Here is a 23,486-nt window from a genome sequence, read left to right as displayed (position 1 = left end):
AACTGAGCTATGCATAAGTGTCAGCCTTCATTACTCCAAGTTTATAACTGGCAAAAAGGAAAAGATTAAAAAATTACTCACAAAGGAAGAGAAATGTGAAATCCCCAGGATTACTGCTTAATGCAGCCACTGCCACCATTAGGAAGAATGGCAAAAAAAGTCTTTATGGAAGTATGAACTAACGTAAAGAATGAGATTCAGAATAGCTTACCTGTTATGAAGGAGATAGCCTAGGTATCTTGATACCAGCTGGGTACAGACCATATCATCCCATCCAAACAACTGCATCATGGTCAAGACTGGATGGGGCTGGAGATCTGATGGAGCTGTGCCCAACATGTCCACAGCCAACAAAGTAAAACCTTTTCAAAATAAAGGTAAATTAATACATTCATGTTGCAAACGGAACAGCATTGTTTGGTTATAAACATAGTAACATAACATGGTAGGTAGGTAGCAGCAGATAAAGACCAGTACGGTCCATCTAGTCTGCCTGAGAAGATAAACTTATTACATAACTACTACCAGGACCAGCTTAAGGGACAAGCCCTGTGTCACTGGCTGAACCCTCACGGTAGTAGAGGCCCAGACTTTTGCAATGAATTCTTTTTCAAGTAAGTGCTCCTGCCATTATCTTGGCAGGATTGAAATGTGAGATCAGGCACTTCCTGATCCCTCACCTTCTTCAAATCTTGAAAAGTATAAAGATGCAGGGGCCAAGATACACATAACTCACATCTGCTAACAAATATTTACAAGGAAATGACACACCAAGAGACAAAGCCTCCTCCCAGGAGCAATGGATTTCTTTTGAAGGTCCTGTGCAGTTTTACATGTCTAGGAAAATCCACATTTTCAACCATGTAAGTAATTGCTGACATTTATGAAAGAATAAGGCAGGCCAATATCAGTCGTTCAGCAGCCTCTTGCATGCCCCAGTTCCTCCCAGATGGCAGATAATACATTTTTCTTACTGGAGGCAGAGCCCCTCTTGGAAGCCCAGAACATCAAACAATTATTTCTTAAACAAAAGCAATGGTGCTGTCAGGGAGACATTGAAGAAGTTCACAATTTGCAAGTGTCCTGGTTACATTTTTCAGATTTTCAATCTTTTTATTGATCACCCTTTCATCCTAACAATCCCAGTCTGAACCAATGATATAGATAAAATGTTTTTGCTGTTATTCTGTTAGGATATACTCCCTTGAACAGTTGAAGGAGTAAGGAAGGGATGTAGGCCAAACCAAACAGACCATCTCCAGAGATTGTAAATTTAAATTTACAGAGAAACCAGATATTAGAGACTGCAATATCTGGTTTCTCAATGAATTTAAATTTATCTACAATCAATCGCTGGAGATAAGTCTATTTGGTTTGGCCTACATCCCTTCCTTACTCCTTCAACTGTTCAAGGGAGTATATCCTAACAGAATAACAGCAAAAACATTTTATCTATATCATGAATTTTATTGTGTTCATGCCAATAAAGAGTGTAAAGAGTTGATCATAAAAATAACAGATTGGAAAAGTACACTCTGTGGAGTACATGCTCTCCAACGGTTTGTTTTTATTTTGTTTTAACCTCAAACACTTTAAAGGAAATACATGCATGTCACATATTTCTGTACCCACGTTTATAAAGCTGTGGAATCTGTTGCTAGAGAACATGATCAAGGAGACTAACCCAGCAAAGTTCAAAAAAGATTTGGACAAGCTCCGTGTATGATGTCACCCACATGTGAGAATATTATATGCCTGCTTGACCGCGGAGGAGGCAGTTTGCCATAAAGAAAATAATGATTGCGTGAAGACCAGGTGAGTCTGTACGAACCTGCAGTGGCGTCTGCAAGTTCAGGGGGCGGTGTCTGAGACAGCCTCAAACTCTTCAAGTATGGAAAGAAATTTTTCCAGAGCGCACTGGCAATAGCTTGGTGGTGCTCTTTAGCCACATATAGAGGTGGTACATGCAGGTCTGATGTCCCTGACCGATGCCCCTGGCTGGAACCTTTGTGCACATCCCTGAGGAGAAACAAAAAATAATGCTAAAGCAAATAAGATTTAAAATATATGTATAGCTTTTCTTTAATTACAGAGCTAGAAATGAAAGATATTATTTATACAACTACAAAATATTTGTACACAGACATCACACACACCAGTTGTTTAATAGATCAATGATAACACATTAAGCACCAAGAAATGAAAGTTAATTATGTTAACCATAAAATTTTACGCTTTTAAATATGTAAACACATGAGAAACAGGCAGGTTCTAGATTTTATATATGCTATTATGAGAGGTGGCCTTGTAGACAATTTTTCTCCATTTCCTATATCATAGAGGATTATATTTTAGCAATATGTAAGCCACATTGAACCTGCCATATGGTGGGAAAATGTGGGATACAAATGCAATAAATAAATAAATAAATAAATAGAGAATGGGTCATACCCTCCCTTCCAGGAGAGGGAACAAATATTCAGGATTAGAGGCTCAGATATGATATATAGCTGAATCTGATCTTCTGGTTTAGAATAGCTCTATCTCCAGCAGAGGAAGCAACATTCTTGAATTCATGAAACTTTGTATAGATATTTTTTTTTAATAAATATGGAGTTTCCCAACCTGCTTGACGGTTTCTATCTGCAACATTTAGATGCTCATTTTCTCTCCATTGACCTTAGGTTGGGGATATTGCTTCAGAGAAAAGAAAGCCTTGTAACCCACTGGTAAGAGGCACCATTAAACAAAATATGGAAACCTCGGGCCCTTGTTTAGAGATGCTGGGTAAGACTGAAGACAGGAATGTTCAATGATTTTATGGATTCTGCAACTATAGGAGCCTCTCTTACTAACCATTTCTATAGTGCCTCCAGACGTATGCAGTGCTGTACACATTATATACAGGTACTTTCTCTGTCCCTAGAGGGCTCATAATCTAAGTTTTTTTGTACCTGGGGCAAAGGAGAGTTAAGGGATTTGATCAAGGTCTTAAGGAGCTGCAGTGGGAACCTGTGGCGTACCTAGCTTGTTTGCCACCCGGGACAGGTCGCTGCTGAGCCCTCCACGTTACCTCCCCCACAAGGGGGGTGCATGGAGCAGGCGTGCGTAGCTGTCAGCTCTGCCGGTCCCCTGCTCCGGAACAGGGAGTAATGTCAGAGGGGGCAGGGGACCGATAAAGCCACCCCCTTGCTGCCTGCACTTGGGGCGAACATCACCCACCACCCCACTCTTTGTACGCTACTGATGGGAACCGAACCTAGGTCGCCAGGATCAAAGCCCCCTGCACTAACCATTAATATACTCCTCAAAGCTGGCTTTCAGACACATTAGATTTTTCATATGGTTAGTCACTCTCAGCTGGGCTGGTGTAAGAACATGCCATACTGGGTCAGACCAATGATTCATCTAGTCCAGTATCCTGCTTCCAACAGTGGTCAACCCAGGTCACAAGTACCTGACAACCCCATATAGTAACAAGATTCATGCTACTGATTCTAGGGACAAGCAGTGGCTTTCTTCATATCTATCTAATAATGAGCAGACTATGGACTTTTCCTCCAGGAACTTGTCCAAACCTTTCTTAAACCCAGATACACTAACCACTGATACCACATCCTCTGGCAACGAGTTCCAAAGCCTAACAATTCTTTGAGTGAAAAAATATTTCCTCCTGTTTTAAAAGTAGTACCATGTAACTTCCTGGAGTGTCCTCTAGTCTTTGTGCTTTTTGAAAGAGTAAAAAAAAAAAATCAATTTATATTTACCTGTTCTACACCACCAAGTATTTTGTAGACCTCTATTATATCTCCCCTCAGCTGTCTCTTTCCAAGATGAAAAGTCCTACCCTCTTAAGCCTTTCCTCATATGTGAGGAACTCCATTCCCTTTATCATTTTAGTCGCTCTTTTTTGAATCTTCTCTAATTCTGTTATATCTTTTTAAAGATACAACAACCAGAACTGCACACAATACTCAAGGTGTGGTCGCACCACAGCGCGATACACAGGCATTATAATATTTTTTGCCTTATTATCTATCCCTTTCTTAATAATTCCTAGCATTGTGTTTGCTTCTTTGGCCGCTGCCACACACTGGGCAGAAGACTTGAGACATCTAGATCTTTTTTCTTGAGTGCTGACTGCTAGGGTGGAAACTAGCATCAAATAACTATGATTTAGATTATTCTTCCCAATGTGCATCACTTTGCACTTGTCCATATAAAATCTCATCTGCAATTTGGCTGCCCTGTCTTCCAATTTCCTAAGATTTTCCTGCAATTTTTCACAATCCGCATGCATTCCAACAAATTTGAATAGTTTTGTGTTGTCTGCAAATTTAATCACTTCACTTGTCTTTCCCATTTCCAGATCATTAATAAATGTTAAATAGCACTGATCCCAGTACAGATCCCTGGGGCACACCACTAATCACCCTTCTCCACTAAGAGAATTGGCCAATTAACCCTACCCTCTGTTTTCCATCCATCAACCAATTACTAATCCACAACAGAACATTGTCCCCTATTCCATGACTCTCTAATTTTCTAAGGAGTCTCTCAATGAGGGACCTTGTTAAACACTTTCTGAAAATCTAGATACACTACATCAATCGTCTCACCTTTATCCACATGTTTATTCATGCCTTCAAAGAAATGAAGCAAATTGGCGAGGCAAGACTTTCTTTGGCTGAATCCACAGTAACATAGTAGATGACGGCAGATAAAGACCAGTACAGTCCATCCAGTCTGCCGAAGATGATGAACTCATTACATAAGTATGAGGTGATACAACATACGTATACCTAATCTTGATTTGTCCATGCCATTTTCAGGGCATAGACTATAGAAGTCTGCCCATCACTCGTCCTTGTTCTAAAAAAGTTCTGAAGTTGTCACTGAAGGCGCTGAAAAACTCTATTCCAGCCCACCCAAATCTATCCAGCCACAATCAGGGCACAGACCATGGCCGTCTGCCCACTGGCTTTGCTTCCCAATTACCAGTGGATTGATGCCCTAAACACGATTCCTATGTGTTTATTCCTGGCATTTTTTAAATTCAGTTACAGTTTTCATCTCCACCACCTGACGCAGGAGGCCATTCCAAATATCCACCACACTCTCAGTGAAAAAAATACTACCTGACATTATTCTTGAGTTGGCCTCCCTTCAACCTCAATCCATGTCCTCTAGTTCTACCATCTTCCTGTTTCTGGAAAAGGCTTGTTTGTAAATTAATACCATTCAAATATTTGAATGTCTGTATCATCACCCTTGTTTCTCCTTTCCCCCAGGGTATACATGTTTAGGTCGGCAAGTCTCTCCTCATATGGTTTGAGATGCAAATTCCATACCATTTTTGTAGCTTTTCTTTGCACTGCTTCCAGTCTTTTTAAATTTAGCAAGATATGGCCTCCAAAACTGAACACAATACTCCAAGTGGGGTCTCACCAATGACTTGCAGAAGTGCATCAATACCTCCTTTCTTTTGTTGGTTATATCCCTCTCTATGCAGCCTAGCATCCTTTTAACATTGCGTCCTGAGACTCTCTGCCATGGCTGTGGGGATGTGTAGACTCTCATGGCTGTGCGCCTCTGACATAGAAGCAGCTGTCAAGAAAGGTTAGTGGATATCCCTTGTCGAGGTAACAACCTTTTTGGGGACAGGGTGGAGGAGGTAGCTGACATCATTAAGAAGCATACTGACTCCATTCAGTCCCTGTTTCAGCAATCTCCAGCTCCATCTTCCTCTGCGAGAAGGTTCTCTGATGGGCCTAAGCAACGTCCCTGTTACTCTCAAAGAAGTAGGTTTTTGCTGCCTTCCCATTCTACACACCTCTTCCAGCCCCAGTGTTCCTGACCACATCAGTCATGCCCTCAGAAGCCCCAGCTGGTTCCCCAGTTAAAGTAGGGATCAAACCTTTGACTGACTCTTTCTTTGACCCTCTTTCTCTGATTTCAAGAAAAAGATTGGTTATGCTCTCGAGATTTGAAGGGGCTTATATCCACAGCTCAATAGTTCCAAGCCATAGGAAGGTACCTCAGGTTTCGAGTAGGGAAACATCACTTCCAGTATTGCGTTCTGCCAGAGTCTTCACCAGGTGTCTTTCGGTGGTTGCAGCATCGCCATACAGGCTGGGGAGTTTACATGTTTCCCTATCTGAGTGATTGGCTAGCCAAATGCACATTGCAGAAGGGGTGGGGGGGGGGGGGGGGGGGGGTAAGAATCCCTGCAAAGAACAGTTCAAGTACTGGAGCTACTTGGGTTTATCATCAGCTATTCCAAGTCCCACACCTTCCAATATGAAGATTGGAATACATAAGAGACTTGCTCGATACGAAACAAATTTGGGCTTTCTGTCCCAGGCAAGAGCAGATACTTTCATGGCAATCGCATTGCAAATCCACAACAGCAAGCAGGTCACAGCTAGTGACCTCCACAGCATATGCACTCCCATGGCTTGCCACTATTTGAGAGGCGCTCAGTGGACTCTAGCTTTTCAGTAGTCCCAGATCTTAGAGAACCTGTTGGATGTCATCCATATCCTTCTAGAGTTGGTTCAGTCCCTACTCTGGTGGACAGTTCAACTGAATTTGACCAAGGGTTTACCTTTTCAAGTTCCACTGCCTCAGAAGGTGTTGACAATGGATGCATCCAACTTTGGATGGGGAGTCACATGGGCTTCACACCCAAAGGCACGTGGTCGGCTCAGGAGACACACCTCCACCTCAACCTTCTGGAGCTTGGAGCTATATGAAATGCTCTAAAGGCTTTAGAGATAGGCTGGAATACGAAATTGTTTTCATTCAAACCGACAACCAGCTGGTAGTCTTATGTGGACAAACGAGGGGGGGGGGGTACAGGATCCTACTCCATGTGTCAGGAGTGTAGGAATGTGGAAGTGGGCCATCCTTCATGGGGTGGTTCTGCAAGCTCTTAATCTATCCAGTAAGGAGAACAGATTGAGCAGAGTGATGCAAACTTACGATTGGTCTCTCAGCATGGGCGTAACACACAAGATCTTCTGAGAGCGGGGCACTCCCTCAGTAATCTTTTTGCCACTTATCTCAACAACAAAGTCCCTCAGTTCTACTCCAGGCTCAGCTCATGTGGCAGACTAACATTGGATGCCTTTCTCCTCCATTGGGGGGGGGGGGGGGGGGGGGGGGGAGGGGGGAGGGGAGAGAAGGTCTTCTGTATGCATAGCCTCCAATATCTCTCATAAAGAAGGCTCTGCTGAAACTCATGCAAGATTGAGGAACTGTGATCCTAATTGCCCCCTGTTGGCTGAGGCAGATCTGGAGTTGTCCTCTGAAGAACTGTGGAGTTTGGAATGTTTTCCAACCCTCTTAACACCCCGACCTCCAGTCCCTGGCCCTTACAGCCTGGATATTGAGAGCCTACAGTATGTCCTTGAATCTGCCTGAGGGTGTCTCCAAGTTCTTGCTTGCTTCCAGAAAGAGTTCCACTAAGATTCTTTTAAATGAAGGTTTGCTGTCTGGTGTGAGGGCAAGGCCTTAGATCCTCTTACTGGAAATTCTTGTAGCTTATGAAAGCTAAACTGTACTGGCTGTTTTTTCTTCCATCTGCATCTTTGCTTTCCTGCCTACATTACCAGTTTTCTTACCTTTTCCAGATATTGTTGTTTGTCTTCCTTTTTCTGTGATCTCTTGTAGCTTATGAAAGCTACAAAGTGGCTTCTTTTTCCTCTATTTCTCCAAGGACAAGCAGGCCAAATACAAATTTGTATAATGGTATTATCTATTGTTATATAGTGTCTTAAGCTCTCAGATATTCCAAATCAATGTATCTTAGTTTTCATCCTTTTCAAGGGAAGGAATACATAGAAAACAGGAAGATAAAGAGAATTGCTCATTATTTCTATTCTCTGTTCACAGATGAGGGGCTGAGAGTAGGACCATAGAAAACAAATAAGAAGTAAGGTAGAACCTGAACAATTTTCAGAAGACTGTGTTTTTGAGGAACCAGTTAAACGTAGACAAAGCGAAGGGACCAGATGGGATACATCTGAGGGTACCGAAGGATCTTAAAGTTCTGGAAGTTACGCTGTCTGACCTTTTCAATGCTGCTTTAGAGTCATAAGTGGTTCTGGAGGACTAGAGAAGGGCAGATGTGGTCCTCTCCACAAAAGCAGAATTAAAAAGAAGGATGGGAATTTCTGTAAATTAATGGAAACAAAGGAGGGTGTGGTTTCTGGAATTCAGTGAATTACAGGACCCAAGGCAGCATGGTCTTATTGGAGCTATTTTTTGTTAGATGAACCTCATTAATTTCTTTGAATTGGTGACCAGAAAGTTGGATTAAGGGCAAGCACTAATGTGGTGTACATTCCAACGAAGTCTTTGATACAATTCAGCATAGGTGACAAACTGATTGACTTTGGTATAGGCCCTAAAGTGGCAAACAGGGTTAAAAATCAGTTGAGTGGAAGGTGACAAAGGGTAATGGTAAATGGAATTTACTCTGAGGGCATTATCAGTGGTGTGCCACAGGGTTTTTTTTTTCCTTTAAATTAACATTTTTGTGAGCAATATTACAGAAGAGCTGTTTGGCAAGGTTTGCCTTTTTGTAGATATCACCAAAATTTGCAATACTGTAGACACCCTGGATATTGCAGACAAGATGAGGTGGGACCTAGCAAAGCTTGAAGAATAGTCTAGAATTTGGCTGCTAAGATTTAATGCTAAAAAACAAAACAAAACAACCCCCCCCCCCCAAAAAAAAAAAAAAAAAAAAAAAACATGCATTTGGGCTGCAAGAAACAAAGGAAATGGTACAGTGCAGAGGATAAAGTACTGTGCACGAAAGAAGAGGGGGACTTGGAGGTGATCATATCTGTGACATTAAGGTAGACAAACAGGTATACTTGGGTATATAGGGAGAGGAATGGCCAGCAGGATAAAGGAGGTGATAATGCCTCAAATCTCCAGGTATGACCTCATTTACAGTGGAGACCACACTTTCAAAAAAGATATAAACAAGAACAGCTACTAAAATGGTCTCTGTCATAAAGCATATGGGGACAAAGATCTCAATTTGTATGCTTTGGGAGAAAGGCAGGAGAGGATAGATATGAGAGATTTAAATATCTCTGTGGCATAAATTCACAGGAGGCAGGCCTCTTAAAATGAAGCTATGGAATGAGGGGAGCATAGGATGAATATGAAAGAGGACAGACTCAGGAGTAATCTAAGGAAATACCTCTTTACATAAATGGTGGCAGATGCATGGAATAGCCTCCTAGAGAAGTGTTTTTGAATTCAAGGAAGTATAGGACAAGCATAGAGGATCTCTAAGTGAGAGGGTAGGGTAGTAGATATTAGTAGTTGGTATGGATGGGTAGACTGGATAGGACTATATGGTCTTTATGTGTTCAACAGTTTCTCTGTTTAACTTGTAGAGACAGATTATTGCTCCCCTTTCCACAAATAAATCAGAGGTCTCTGCAACTGCTTTACTACCACTTATGGACTGCCTTCCCAATTGCTACAACTGTCCAAAGTGGTTTAAAATAAAAACAAATGCAATTTAAATACATATAAAATGAAATACTTAAAAAAACCCTCCCAAATATAGACAACAAAGAAGCATTTTAATTGTGAGAAAGCATGTATATTTCAACCCTCTCCCTCATTCTGATCTTATCACTGCTATCCATACTCCCTAATCTTTATACCATCCCGCAATCATCAAATCCAAACAGCCAGATGCCAACCATTCACTAGCTTAGGGGAACAGCCAGATCCTGACTTTCCTTCTAAAGGAAAAATAGTTTACCTCCAGATGAACCTTTTCTGGCAACAAATTCCAGGGAGAATGGTCTGTCCAAAAACATCATCCATCCTTGAGGATTGGTCAAGGCATGAACAGATGACCAAGGATAGCAATGGAGGTTATTGCAGCCTGTAGATGCTCAGCCCCAATTTGATCAGGGGAGACACAACAGTACAGTGATAGCAGAAAGCAATGCAATCTGATATCCAATTGCAGATAGAATTGGTGCACAACATAAAGCACTGATTACGCCAAAAGAGATGAACAATTGGGTGCATTTCATGAATTGGATTGATCAGCTTGATATATCACTCAATACTAATGTGTCTGCACGGTTTACAACCAAAAAATACACATTACACAACAGTAAATCCTACAAAAGTTTCAACACTGAGAGATTAAAAATACATCATGCAATTATAAAATCAACTATGTTGCTGAAATAAGAGACTTCAGTACTTTACGAAGCCATGATATGAAGAACAGTCGGAAAAACAATGCAACCATGGTTTCCATAAAGCTGGTCCACTGTAAGAAAAGGCCCACTGTTGAGTCAAAGTTAGTCTAACAAAGTCCAAACTGGGAAATTTAAGAAAGCCTTTCTCAGAAGACCTTAGTTCACATGAAGAAGAGTACCTGATTAGCTTCTTAAATAAGTATTCAGTACTGTTCAAATGCAATGCTTTAAAAACAAGACACATCATCTTGTGCTCATTTGCTTAAAGACTGGTAGCTCTATGGACTAACAGAGATGGAAGTCAGATATCACCTTTGGGAAGAAATTATGGATGGGTGTAAAGCATAACCTGTGTGTAAGAATAGCGTATGAGGGCCTGGATTTTGCCAATTCTCCTGGCAGAGATGATGGTAATCAGAAATAAGGGGAGAAGAGGGGAATGAGGACATAATGCAGCATTTCAGTGATGCTTCCACCACATTTTAAAAAATCCTTTGTAAACTATAATACTTCAAATCTTAATATTGCCAAGGTATCACATGGGAGATCCCAGCCTCCCCCCTCCCCCCCCCCCCCCCACACACACACTATTTGGAGGACCAAAACTGTAAAACTAAGAGTGCTGTTGCTTGAAGCAGCACAGTACAGAGTTGCTGTTCACCAGTGGGGAACTGGCTTTGTGGAGGATGCGGAGAGACAAAAATTACAGTTCAGGAATCTTGGGGCACTGCTAGATTCATCATTTACTTTCAGCCAGTAAATTCAGTCAACCTTTAAAAAACGTTTCTATCACCTCTGGAAACCACAAAATCTCTCTCCATATATCAAAAAGATGAGTCTGACCACTGGCTTATTGTAATGTCCTGTATATTGGTCAGATCACAAAGAATTTACACTAGTTCCAACTAATTCAGAATGCTGCAGCACAATTGATGGAAGGTTGCAAGTGGTGTGATCACATCTCACCCTTCCTGCAAAAACTGCACTAGCTACCAGAACCCTACAGGGCTGAATTCAAAACTGTGTCTGATTTTCAAGGCCCTCAGACAAAATGGGCCAGAATACCCAAAAAGAATGCATTGACTCTTAACACATCTTTTGAGGTCTCTAAGGAGCATCCCTAACTATAGCCTTGTGACATCTACCAGTGATTCTTCTCAGGAGAAGCCCCCCCCCCTCAAAGATCTGTTTTCATGATTGAGCAGACCAATGCGAGAGAAAGGATAACTGCAGGCAGGGCCGGTCTACGGCAGGGATGACGGGGCGGTCGCACAGGGCCTTGCGCTCCCAGTAGCCCCGCAGCAGCCTTGGCATCTCCTTCCCACTTCCTGCTTTAGCCGTCATTGCTGTCTCCTGTTCTCAATCTAACCACCTTGGTCAGTTCTCTCCTGCTGCCAGCAGAGTCTGAGATAAGCACACTGCCTTCGGCGGCCCGGAAGCTTTCTCTCTATTGAAATTTCCTGTCCATAATAGGCGGGACGCTGCAACAGAGGGAGAGCGTCCGGAGGTGCCGAAGGCAGTGTGTTTACCTCACTGACGCTGCCGGTGGCCCGGAAAATTGAAGAACGCAGCGGTGCCGCGAGCCGGAACTAAGGGAGCAGGTAGGAGAGAGCTGAAGGCAGTTAGATTGAGACGGCCACTGAAGCCCATAAGGTTGGTCTCCCTTTCCCTCCTCACCGCACACCCCTCCATTCCCTTACCCAAACAAAGCAAGCAAACCTATGATCAGTTCTATCCATGTTGTCATTCTTTATCGTTGGCAGCATTTTCATAGGACCTCACTTATATTTTCAAAGATGCCAGCTTGTGTAGCATACGGATGTACACAGAGGAAGTACTGGTTTCATCTAATTAGTTCTAAATCTTAATCATTGAATTATTTGGAGGGGCTGGTTATAGGGGCTCACTCTATTCTGATGTTTTCACCATATAAAGGGCCAACAAAACAGACATTATGATTATCAGGTGCTTTATTCTTAATATATTTATTCGTTTTCACTTTTAACAAGAATTCACTTGTTTGAAATACAGCCATAGTAAATTACTTAATAATTAATAATTCTTCATATCAACAAGCCATAAGGCAAATAATAAGATACATTCCATTTCTTAACAACACATTCTTTATACTTCCTTAGACCTCATTTACGATTCATGGGGCGATCAGAGTTAGGGAAGTTCCAATATACAATAAACAAAGAAATTAGGTGGCGTAAATCCTCCCTTATTTAATTATTTCAATTGCTTAGCATCCAGGAATGATTTTAGACTGTCTGGTGAATAAAAAGTGTATTTAACCTGACCCAACCTAACCAAACATTTACACGGATAGGCGAGGAAAAACATCCCGCCTATCTCCAGAGTTCTTGCTTTCAATGCTAAAAAAGCTTTCCTTCTCTGTTGGGTAGATTTTGTAACGTCAGGGAAGATTTGTACTTTAACTCCACCAAAACAAGTTTGTAAATTTTTTTAAATAAAGTCTCATGATATTATTCAAATCCTGTTCAAAAATGAAGGAAACTATCAAAGTTGACCTCTCTGTATTTTCATCCACTGAGCTCTCTAATATTGCTGAGATGTTCTCTAGGTCTAAGTTTGGTTGTAGTCCATCTTGTCTTTTCCCTTTCTCTCCCTTGGGATTTGGAATATAATAAATCTTGTTAACTGGCGGCATCGCTTCCTGGGGAATTTTTAAGACTTCATTTAAATATCTTTTAAACAAGTCATGAGGATTAATCCCAGAGAGTTTGGGGAAATTTAGTAATCGTAAGTTTAATCTTCTATTAAAATTCTCAATTTGCTCCAATTTTCTTCGTATTTCTGTATTATCTTTGACCACACCAACTTTGAATTCTTGAAAAGAGTCTACTTTATTCTGGAAGTCTATTACCTTTTCAGCAATGTCCGTTTTTAGCTGGTCAACTTTTAAATTCAGTTCTTGGAATTTTTTTTCAAAAGTACTCACTTCTCCTGAAGTTCGTTGTAGTGTAGCGTCCATTTTATTCAAAACAGTCCATATCATTGCCAGATTTACCTCCTTCGATGACCCTGCTGTTCTTCCTTCTGTTCTCGGTGTCTGTTCCAGCGTTTCCCGCCCCTCACTAACAGTTTCGCCCGCAACACTTCCGGTAGGGCATCCCTGTTCCTCGGGCTCCGCTGTAGACGCCGGACATGGAGGCTTCACAATTGTTGGTGACAGAGATATTTCTTCTCCTAGCAGTGTCTCCGCTTCCCCAGAAGGCCCCGCTATAGGATCCGTATCTCCTACTATATGGGAGACTGGCAGAAAATAGCGCTCGAGCGCCGTCTGAGGCTTCGAGGGAGACGAGGTAGGTGGGGGGACTATCCGCGTCGCCCCTTCTCTTTTGGTATGAGGCATTCTGTTATAAAATAATATTTTCCCGATTCGGGGCCAGAGCTGCTACTTCGTGCGTCCTGTTACGCCGCCATCTTAGATCGATTATCAGGTGCTTAACAACCAGACTTACTATTTATAGCTACAATTTTTAAAAAATCATTAATTAGATCGAGACCTGGGAGCATTTAACATCTTTTTTTCCTGTGCCTACATCAAAAGAAAAAGATGGCATGTGTGAACTTGCTCCTTTTGCTTTGTGGAATGTAGTGGTATATTATAAAAATGCACTTGCCCTTTTTTTTTTATTACTACTATTTCACAGAGAAGGTATTGAATAATGAGGGAAGGGTCTCTTTCCTGCAGAACTGTCCAGAGTCAGTCTAAATGTGCCAACATTGTCCAGTTCAGCACACTATTAGCCGCCAAGTTCATACAATGTTAATTATGTTCAGTGGAAAATAAATCTGTTGGGTCAGGCTGCTTGCTATGTGAATATTCAATCATTGTTTCATTATTGCTACCAAGTATTACATATTAAGGGCATTTGTTTGAATTCTTTTATCCAGTCCTTACATGCACATAGTTTTGCTTTTCAGACCCAGAGATTTCCTATGATAGCATTGTGCTTATTTGAATTAGTGAACAAGTTTTGCTTGATTTGTCTTTATTTGAAATAAAAAAATTTAACAAATCATGTCAACAAAGGGCAGGGCTAGGTGGGGGCCACACCTAACTGATCTGCACTGGGCACTGCAATTGCTAAGACCGGCCCTGACTATAGGGGATGAAAGTAAGCATGGGCCTACTGCAAGAGATTGAGAGCAGCTGCCATTGATCCTAGCGCCTGCACAGAATCCGAGGTTTGAGGACTTTTCTTTGCTAATACAACCTGAATTTGAGCCTGGAGTTTGTCTTCTCTGCTTGGGAAGGAAAACCTTGCCCAAGCGCATATCAAACTGAGCCCCCAGATGCTCTATGCACTGAAAGGGTTGCAACTTGCTCTTCTTGAGAATGAAGACCCAACCTAGTGAGCGTAGTTGATTCTCTAGCACCATAACCTTGGAGAAGGCACATGGCATCATGGCCAGGCCAAAAGGAAGTACCAAACACTGATAATGACCTAAAACGGCAAACCTTAAATATTGCTGATGAGATTTCTAAATCGTATGTGCAAGTACACCTACTTTCGGTCCAGAGCTGTGAGAACTCAACCAAATGCACAGCTGAAAAGAGAACACAACATCTCAATCCTGAAATGAAGGATTTGGAGAACCCACAATTCACGCTCTACAGGTCCAGAATAAGCCAAGAGCAGCCTTCCTTCTTTTGAACTATGAAATAGATGGAGTAATATCCCTCGGCCTAAATTGTGTTGGCCTGTCCTCAATTCTGCATGCATCCGATTCGACAAAAATATCAGCATCTCTCAATGCAGCCACCTTGTGCAGGGCAAGTTATACAAATGTCGATAAGGTCACACCGCAGAGCTGGAACTTGGCCTTGCTACAAAGTGACATCATCAAGTGTGCGCATACTCTGTCCTGCAAGATGTAGTTATGCCTGGAGGTGCTGGTATTGGGAGCAGGGAAAACCAGGTAGCTGCTGCTCTGGCTATTATTTCTTCACACCTGTGGTCATCAGGGCATACAGCCCTCAGTTTACTTCAGGCTGCATGATGGAAAAAAGATTAAAAAACATTGCACAGCACCCCCTGAACCTTTTAGGTCTGCGGCATGTGCCTAGTTTGCTTATAGCTTAATCTGACCCTGGGACTGAGGAAGTTTGTAAGGGTATTGGGCCAGTTGCAGTGGCTAATTTATGGGGGTAGCATCGTGAAGAGGCTTTTTTGGATCTGGGGCAAATCTTTTTTTTTTTTTGGTGGGGGGGGGGGGGGGGGCAAGTTGCAGTAGGTAGTTTTTGGGAGTGGGACAGTTGCAGGAGGGTAGTTTTCAGACATGGGGCAGTATATAGGGTGGTGGGGCAATTGTAGGAAGCTAGTTTTGAGGTGAGGGGCAGTATAAGAGATTGGGAGAGTAGAGTATAGGGAGAGGCAGTTTAAAAAAAGGAATTTTCAAGCTGATTTGTTTCACTGTATGTAATTTTCTGTGGTACAGAAACTGGAATACCTTCTCCCTTATAAATGAATTACGCTATGAGGATGGGATGATAACTTATGTCTCTGGAAGTCCCCATCCAATTTTCAAACTATGTGTGTGTCTTTTTACTGTTTTAACCGCATACAAAGTTTCTGTTAACAGAAACAGAGAAGCCAGAGCTCAAATCCTGCTTCTCCCATTGATACTCCTTGAGGTCATAGGCAATCACTTTGCCCTCCACTGTCTGAAGCACATCTTAAATTCTAAGCCGTTCAACGGCAGGAGATGCAACAATTTAATTAAATCTAAATGCATATATAAAGGATTTCAAGGAAATGCTGACACATTCTTTAAGTAATGACTGCTTGAGACTTACATTCTTAGATAAGAATATTCATTATTTTTGGTCTTATACCCCTCTGTATGTTGTGAAATAAAAGGTTTCAACATGCAAAAATCTGTAACCTTACTTTACTTACAGTACATGAGTTCTGCTGCACTTTCTAGGTATTTTATTGGAACTGAGCTCCGTATAATCTCTGTCACCTACACAGTGCCATAGCGACGGCTAATGACACCCGGGGCGGGTTGCCGCTGCGCGACCCCCCCCCCCCCCCCGCGGCGCACCCACCCTCCGGAGCGAACCCCCCCCCCAACCCCCGGACCGCATTCTTACCGTCGACCCCGCTGGTTCTCTGCTCTCTCTGCCCCGGAACAGGAAGTAACCTGTTCCGGGGCAGAGGGAGCAGGGAACCAGCGGGGCCGGCACCCCCCGAGCGCGAGCACCCGGGGCGGACCGCCCCTCCCCCTTCCTACGCCTCTGCACCTACAACAAAGATTGTTCAACAGTTGGGGAACTGCTAGATCCCCTCTTACACTTGCTTTCTTCTTACCTTAGCCTGGCCAGAGCAGTCTGTAGAAAATGTAGTACTGTGCCAAGCTCCGAATGCTGACAAGCGGGCAGCAGCATACTAAACCCATCGTTGAGCAACTTTTCCTCTGACAGATGCAAGTAACAGCTGGTCTCAAACACTTCCTGAGCCCCATCAATGTAAGTGGAAAGTAATGTCCAGAGAGCCTGCTTTTGAGTATAGTCATGTTTCATCACCAAGAACTCCTTTGCTGTTTCTCTGAATCCATGAGACAGTTTCTCAGCTAGCACACTGATATCCATGTTCTTCTCAACATATGTCAACAGGAAAGCAAAGTAGCCTTGCCAGATAAGTGCTCTCTGGGCAGTGCTGATGGAAGCTGGGGAAAGAAAGTCCAACAGATCCAGTACCCGACTTGTGATGTCCTCGGGCTCTGTCAGAGAAGCCAGCATGAGAAAAAGACTGAAGAAATTCTGTAGGCCCACCACACTGAGCTCCTGCATTCTTCTCTGATGAAATTTGGAATAAATTCTAATGAGGGGCAGAAAAAAAAAAGCAATGATAATTAATTCTAGATAAATGAAACCCCAAAATGTTTGCGGAACAGAGAAGAAACCTTTATACAACTAACAGCAGTTTGAAAATGCAAGCCTAGGTAACTGAAAAAAAAGCTATTAAAATGATAAATCTAGTGATAATAATCCATGTATCAAAATATTGGAAGATTCACATAACAAAAGAGCAGAGTTGTGATTGCTGCTTTAAGGATCCTTTTACTAAGGTGCACTAATGGATTTAACGCATGCTAAATGTCATGCAGCTCATATGAATACAATGGGCTGCATGGCATTTAGCGCACACAGAAGTTACCTGTACCAGGTGTTCTTGGAAGATAGCAAGTCAAGTATTCTCACAGATGGGTGACATCATCAGAAGGAGCCCAGTGTGGATGCGGACTAGCTTACAGTAGAATTTTCTAGGTGTCCCGTTACGTATACGAGCGTAGGTCCCTCAATCTTGTATATCTGCTAAAAAATACAACTCTAAAAAGGAGATGGGAGGGTATCTGAGTATACTTGGCCTACTGTCCTCGGACAACACCTGCTACAGGTGAGTAACTTTGCTTTCTCCGAGGACAAGCAGGCCTCCGTATTCTCACAGATGGGAATCTCTAGCTATCAGGCTTATTGAAAACAACAATAATAGGACAATAGGGTCTTGATATGTCGAGACCTGAAATTCCATCAACCTGAAATTATATAAATACTGGATGTGGAGATGCAGCCTGGAACAGAAAAGAACTGGGCCTAGTGGGGTGCAGTTGGATTCTAGACACCACACAAATTCTGCAGAATTGTCTGACCAAACTTGCTGTCATGTTAGGTATCCTGCTGAAGGCAGTAATGGGATGTAAATGTGTGGACAGATGACCACGTTGCAGCTTTGCAGATCTGGAGGTTGATCTCAAGTGGGCTACCGACACAGCCACGGCTGATACTATGAGCCTTGACATGATCCTCTAGAGTCAGCCCAGCTTGGATATAAGTAAAAGATATGCAATCTGTTAGCCAACTGGAAATTGTGTGTTTGCTGATGACAACCCCATCCTGTTTGGTTCTAAAGTAACAAGAAGCTGGGAGGACCATCTTTAGTCTGCTCCACATAGAACACTAAGGCTCACTTACAGTCCAAGGTATGCCGTACACTATCAAATGTGGTTTAGGGAAAAACGATGACAGAACTCCAATACCACTTTAGGAAGGAACTTGGGATGCATGCACAGGACTACTCTATTGTGGTGAAACTTAGTGAAAGGTGGATCAGCTACTAGGGCCTGAAGCTCACTGACCCTGCGAGCTGAAGTGATTGCCACCAGAAACACAACTTTCTAGGTCAAATATTTCAAGTGACAGGAATAAAGTGGCTCAAAAGCAGCTTTTATCAGCTGGGTGAGGACAACATTGAGATCCCATGACAAGGTTGGGGGTTTGATAGGGGGTTTTGTTAACACACCTCATATGAAGCAAAAAACTAGAGGCTGTACAGAGATGGGCTTACCTCCTACACGGTGATAAACACTAATTGAACTGATGTGAACCTTTTCAGAGTTTGTTTTCAAACCAGACTCAGAAAGGTGTAGAAGGTATTCAAGCAGTTTCTGTGTAGGCTAGATGAGGGAGGATCTAAGGCCTCACTCTTGCACTATCCTAGTGCATCAGGTTGCAGACCTGGGGAACTGGGTTTGATTCCTGCTACTGTTTAACTGTCCAAACAAACATATAATAGCAGAGGTTTTTAGATGAGTCAGCTTGGTGAATTGACTACGCGGGGTGGAGTCTTATATGACTAACACGGCTGGTTTTTTTCACTCTCTGGTGAATCTTTGCTCGTGTATGTGTTTTAATCATAGACTCGTCCCCCACCTACCTATATCTTTTTCTTTTTTTAATTAGTTTTTAAACATATATTGCAACTTCTTAGTTCCTTTCATAATAATTTACTAAGCACACAGCACTTATCTGTACTTATTGGTGTGGTGCATCAGCTCACCAATAAGTACAGATAAGTGCTGTGTGCTTAGTAAACTATTATGAAAGGAACTAAGAAGTTGCAATTAGATATATGTTTAAAAACTAATTAAAAAAAGAAAAAAAAGATATAGGTAGGTGGGGGACGAGTCTATGATTAAAACACATACACGAGCAAAGATTCACCGGAGGGTGAAATAAAAACAGCCATGTTAGTCATATAAGACTCCACCCCGCATAGTCAATTCACCAAGCTGACTCGTCTAAAAACCTCTGCTATATTATATGTTTGTTTGGACTATTTGTAAAGAGAGCAGAGTTTGGCCAAAACGTTTTGACAGTAAGACTGTTCGACTGTCAGCAGTGGGTTGAGATCCTGGGGAACCAGGTTCAATTCCCTCTGCAGCTCCATGTGACCCTGGGCAAGTCACTTAACCCTCCAATGCCCCAGGTATAATATAACACTGGATTGTGAGCCCTCTAGAGACAGTACCAGTACCTGAAAAGGAAAACTGTAAACCGCTCAAGTCTAGGCAGTATATAAATACTTAAATAAACAAACAAAACCTCCTCCACTTAAAAGAGTAACACGTCTTAGTGGAATCTTTCCTGGAAGCCAGCAAGATGCGGGAGATGCCCTCTGACAGACCCAAGGACTCAAATTCTACTCCCTCATCATTCAAGCTGTGAGGGCCAGGGATTAAAGGCTGGGATGCAGAAGAGACCCCTCATTTTGTGTGATGAGAGTCAGAATCACTCCAAACTCTACGGATCTTCAGAGGAAAACTCCAGAAGTAGTGGGAATTAGTCTGCCTCCGCCAATAAGGCCCAATTAGAATCAGAGTTCTGCGATCCTGCTGGAATTTCCGCAAAGTCTTCTCTTTGAGAGGAACTAGAGGATATGCTTACAGCAGTCCTCCCCCCCACCCCCCCAGTATAGGAGAAAGGCATTTGATGCTAATCTGCCGTGTGATCCAAGTCTGGAGCAGAACTGAGGAACCTTGATGAAATGAGTTGCAAAAAGATTCACCAAGGGGGTGCCCCACTCTTGGTAGATCTTGCAGTCTACGCCCATATTAAGAAATCACTCGTGCGGTTGCAGAATTCTGCTTAGTCTGTCCACCAGGCAGTTGTCTTTTCCTGGGAAACATGTGGCTCGAAGTTCTATCCCATGCAGGAGGGCCCGCTGCCACATCTCCACTGCTTCCCGACACAAAGGGTAGTATCCCATACCCCCTGCTTCTAAGTAGAACATTGCAACCTAGTTGTCTGTTTGGTAGCAGATCTTTAAAAACCTTTACAGAGTTCCAAATGGCCCTCAGCTCAAGGAGGTTGATGTGAAGATCTGTTTTCTGAGCTGACCAAATGTCCTGGGTGTGAAGCCCATCTACATGAGCTCCCTAACCCAGGTTGGATGCCTTCTGAGGAGGTAGAATTTGGAATGGGAGTCCCACAGTCAAATTTGTCCGAATTGTCCATAAGAGCAGGGAATGAGTCAGCTCTGGAGGAATTTGGATGACATCTGTTAAGTTCCTTGCTGCCTAAGGCCACTGAGAAGCTAAGGTCCACTGGGCCTCTCTCAAATGGAGATATGTCATAAGTGTGATATGCACTGAGGCCATCAATCTCAACATTTGCCGAGTTGTGACCTGCCTGCTGCTTCGGACTTGCAAGGCCAGAGTCGATAAGGTCTCGCTCTTGTTTGTGGGAGAAAAGCCTAAGTCTATGATGTATTGAGCAGGACTTAGATGAATTCCAATTGCTGGACCGGGAAAAGGTGGGACTTGGGGTAGTTCATGACGAACCCTAGTAGCTCTAACACCCGAATAGTGAGGCGCATTAACTATTACCCCTTTCTGAGATGTGTTCTTGACCAGCCAATCATCCAGAGAGCGACGCACACACTCCCAGTCTACCTAAGTATGCTGCTACAACCACTAGGCATTTGGTGAACACTCTGACAGCTGATGTGAGGCCAAAAGACAGTACACAATACTGATACTGTTGTTTCCCTATTCAAAATCCAAGATGCTTCCTGTGACTGGGAAGTATCAAGATGTTGGTAAAGGCATCCTTTAAGTCCAGAAAGCATAGATAGTTTGCCTGACTCATGGGTAGGAGGGTGCCCAGGGAAAGAATCCTGAACTTTTCTTTGACCGGTAATTTGTTCAGGGCCCTTAGGTCTAGGATGGGACGATATCCCCTCCATTTTCTTGGGCACAAGGAAGTACTTGGAATAGAATCCTTTCCCTTCTTCCCCTGGTGGCACAGGCTCAACTGTGTCGGCTTGTAGATGGGCAAGGAGTTCCTCTGCAAGTATCTGCTTGTGCTGAGAGCTGATTGATGATGTTCTTGGTGGGCAATTTAATGGAGGCTGCCGCCAATGTAGGGTGTAACCCAGACAGACTATTTGAAGAACCCACCAGTTGAAGGTTACAAGAGGCTATCGTAGATGGAAAAAATTTAACCTCCCGCCTACCGGTAGGTCATCCAGGATGGTTACTTGGAATGTGAATGGAGTATTGTGTTTTCCAGGTTAAAACTTCTACAGTGGGATTTTTTTTGCAAGAGACACATTTGTGGGACAGGGATAACCATTTGATGGCCCACAGAGCATTTAAGGAATGCGGGATACATACTTCAAGGGGGGGGGGGGGGGGAAGAAAGGTGGGTTGGCTATTGGGTGTAAGTCTTCCTGTTCTCTAGATGTGCAGGAAGTGTATAAGGATCCAATGAGGTGTATTGCACTGTGTGGTCTGCTTGGGGGACTCCCTGTGACACTTATTAATATTTATGCTCCTAATAAAACGGGGACATTTTTTCACACTCTTTTGACCCCATTGCAGAATTTTGTAAAGGGTCAGGGTATATTGGGAGGAGATTTCAATGTGACACCAGATGGGGTGTGGGATAATTCAAAAGGATGGGAGGATTATAATAAGAATCATAGAAAAGCCCTAAAGAGGTTGATTGAAGGGTTAGATCTGTCAGATACGTGGCATCTCCACCATCCGTCAACTAAGGGATACACATTTTACTCATCTGGAGCCAGTCAAAAGCTTTTTGGAACTGGACCACTTGTAATCTATTACAGTTAGTTTATTTTACTAGAATGGCAATATATCAAAAATTTCCTGCTCCTCAAAACGTAAAGTAGCGGAAACCAAGGAAATGAGCTCCTGAAAATCTTCTTTGTGAAATATTCTTACAATGGAAGGATCCTCTCCCGGATGAAGACCCTCCGCCCCCGTATCCACCAGGGCCAAATCCTCAGGAGCTTGTCCATCAGGAACAAAATCTGGCTCCTCAAGGGACAGCATCTCATGATCTGGCTCAGAAGACAGGTCCGCCTCCAAATCCCAGGACTGCCTGAGCTGCTTTGCTGCCATCAACAGACTTTCTGGAGGCCTTTTACCAGAACCCTCCAAAGAACTGGATTTATGGAGTAAAAATGCCTGATACATCTGTAGCACAAATTCAGGGGGAAACCTCCCCTCTGAAGATGCCGACACACCCGCAGAACTCTGAGGAACCTGAGGCATTGGCAAGACCGGCAGAGGAGAAACAGGAGAAGGCAAAATGGCGGCGGTTCCCACCAAAATAGCACTTGAACCGCCCCCCCCCCCCCCCCCAGTACTGGCGCAGGTGATTTGGGCGTCTCAGCTACCTGCTCCAACGACCCCTCCAATGTTGTACAAAACTTGCAGCATCTGCTCGCACCGAGACCCTGCTGCTGACAGATCGAGCAGCGGCAGAGTTTCTTTGCCATGGCACCTGTGTTTTTTTTTTTTTTTTAAAGCGCCGCTTAAATAAGCTGTAGAGAAAATTAGGAAGGTTAGCCACTGTGGGAAAACGGGAGCTGTCCTTCTCGTTCACAACACTAACTGGCAAAGAAAATCTCTGCGACTCTTTTTTTTATTGTGGCTGAATCTCTCTTCCTCAGCAGCTCTTCCCCTGAAGAGCCTGAGACACCGGAAAAGAAACTGTTCTATTTTTTCTTTTTTAAGAACAGGGCATCAGGAGGGACCCCGCCACCCGAGTGTGACACCCCCTGAGGTTAGATGAGACCCCCATGGGCCTCAGCCTCTAGTAACAGGCTTTGCTTTTTTTTTTTTTTTCAGCTGCACAGACCAACCCAAGAATTAAAACTAAGAAATAATCAGAAATAAAACTGTCACCTCAACAAACAAAGAAGGAGAGAAAAGAATAAAGGAGGAGACTGAAGAGCTCACCACCTTCCACCTGCTGGAGACTGAGAATACTAATCTTTCTCTGGCTGGCAAGGGCTCTTATTGACTCTCTCTCTAGAGTTACAGTTTTCTCAGTCTCCACCTGCTGGAAGGCGTGCACAACCCCTCAGTCATATTCTAGGACGGTCCGGA

The 23,486-nt window shown here is 43.1% G+C and overlaps 1 protein-coding gene across 2 annotated transcripts in view; it reads right to left on the bottom strand.

Annotated features, from left to right (window-relative positions):
* The window catches only part of MMS22L (MMS22 like, DNA repair protein), a 105,062-nt gene that overhangs the window by 33,008 nt on the left and 48,568 nt on the right, over positions 1-23,486 (bottom strand). For both annotated transcript variants that reach the window (XM_030198403.1, XM_030198405.1), the window contains exons 14-16: positions 16,598-17,107; positions 1,832-2,019; positions 212-362 (exon numbers count right to left, since the gene is read on the bottom strand). In XM_030198403.1, coding sequence (XP_030054263.1) covers positions 212-362; positions 1,832-2,019; positions 16,598-17,107 — 849 coding nt within the window. The remainder of the gene's footprint in view (positions 1-211; positions 363-1,831; positions 2,020-16,597; positions 17,108-23,486) is intronic.

The sequence above is a fragment of the Microcaecilia unicolor genome, chromosome 3 (assembly GCF_901765095.1).
Source record: "Microcaecilia unicolor chromosome 3, aMicUni1.1, whole genome shotgun sequence".
In the NCBI taxonomy this organism is placed as follows: Eukaryota; Metazoa; Chordata; class Amphibia; order Gymnophiona; family Siphonopidae; genus Microcaecilia; species Microcaecilia unicolor.
Note: the sequence above shows the minus strand (reverse complement) of the source record. Positions and strands in the feature narration are given on the sequence as shown.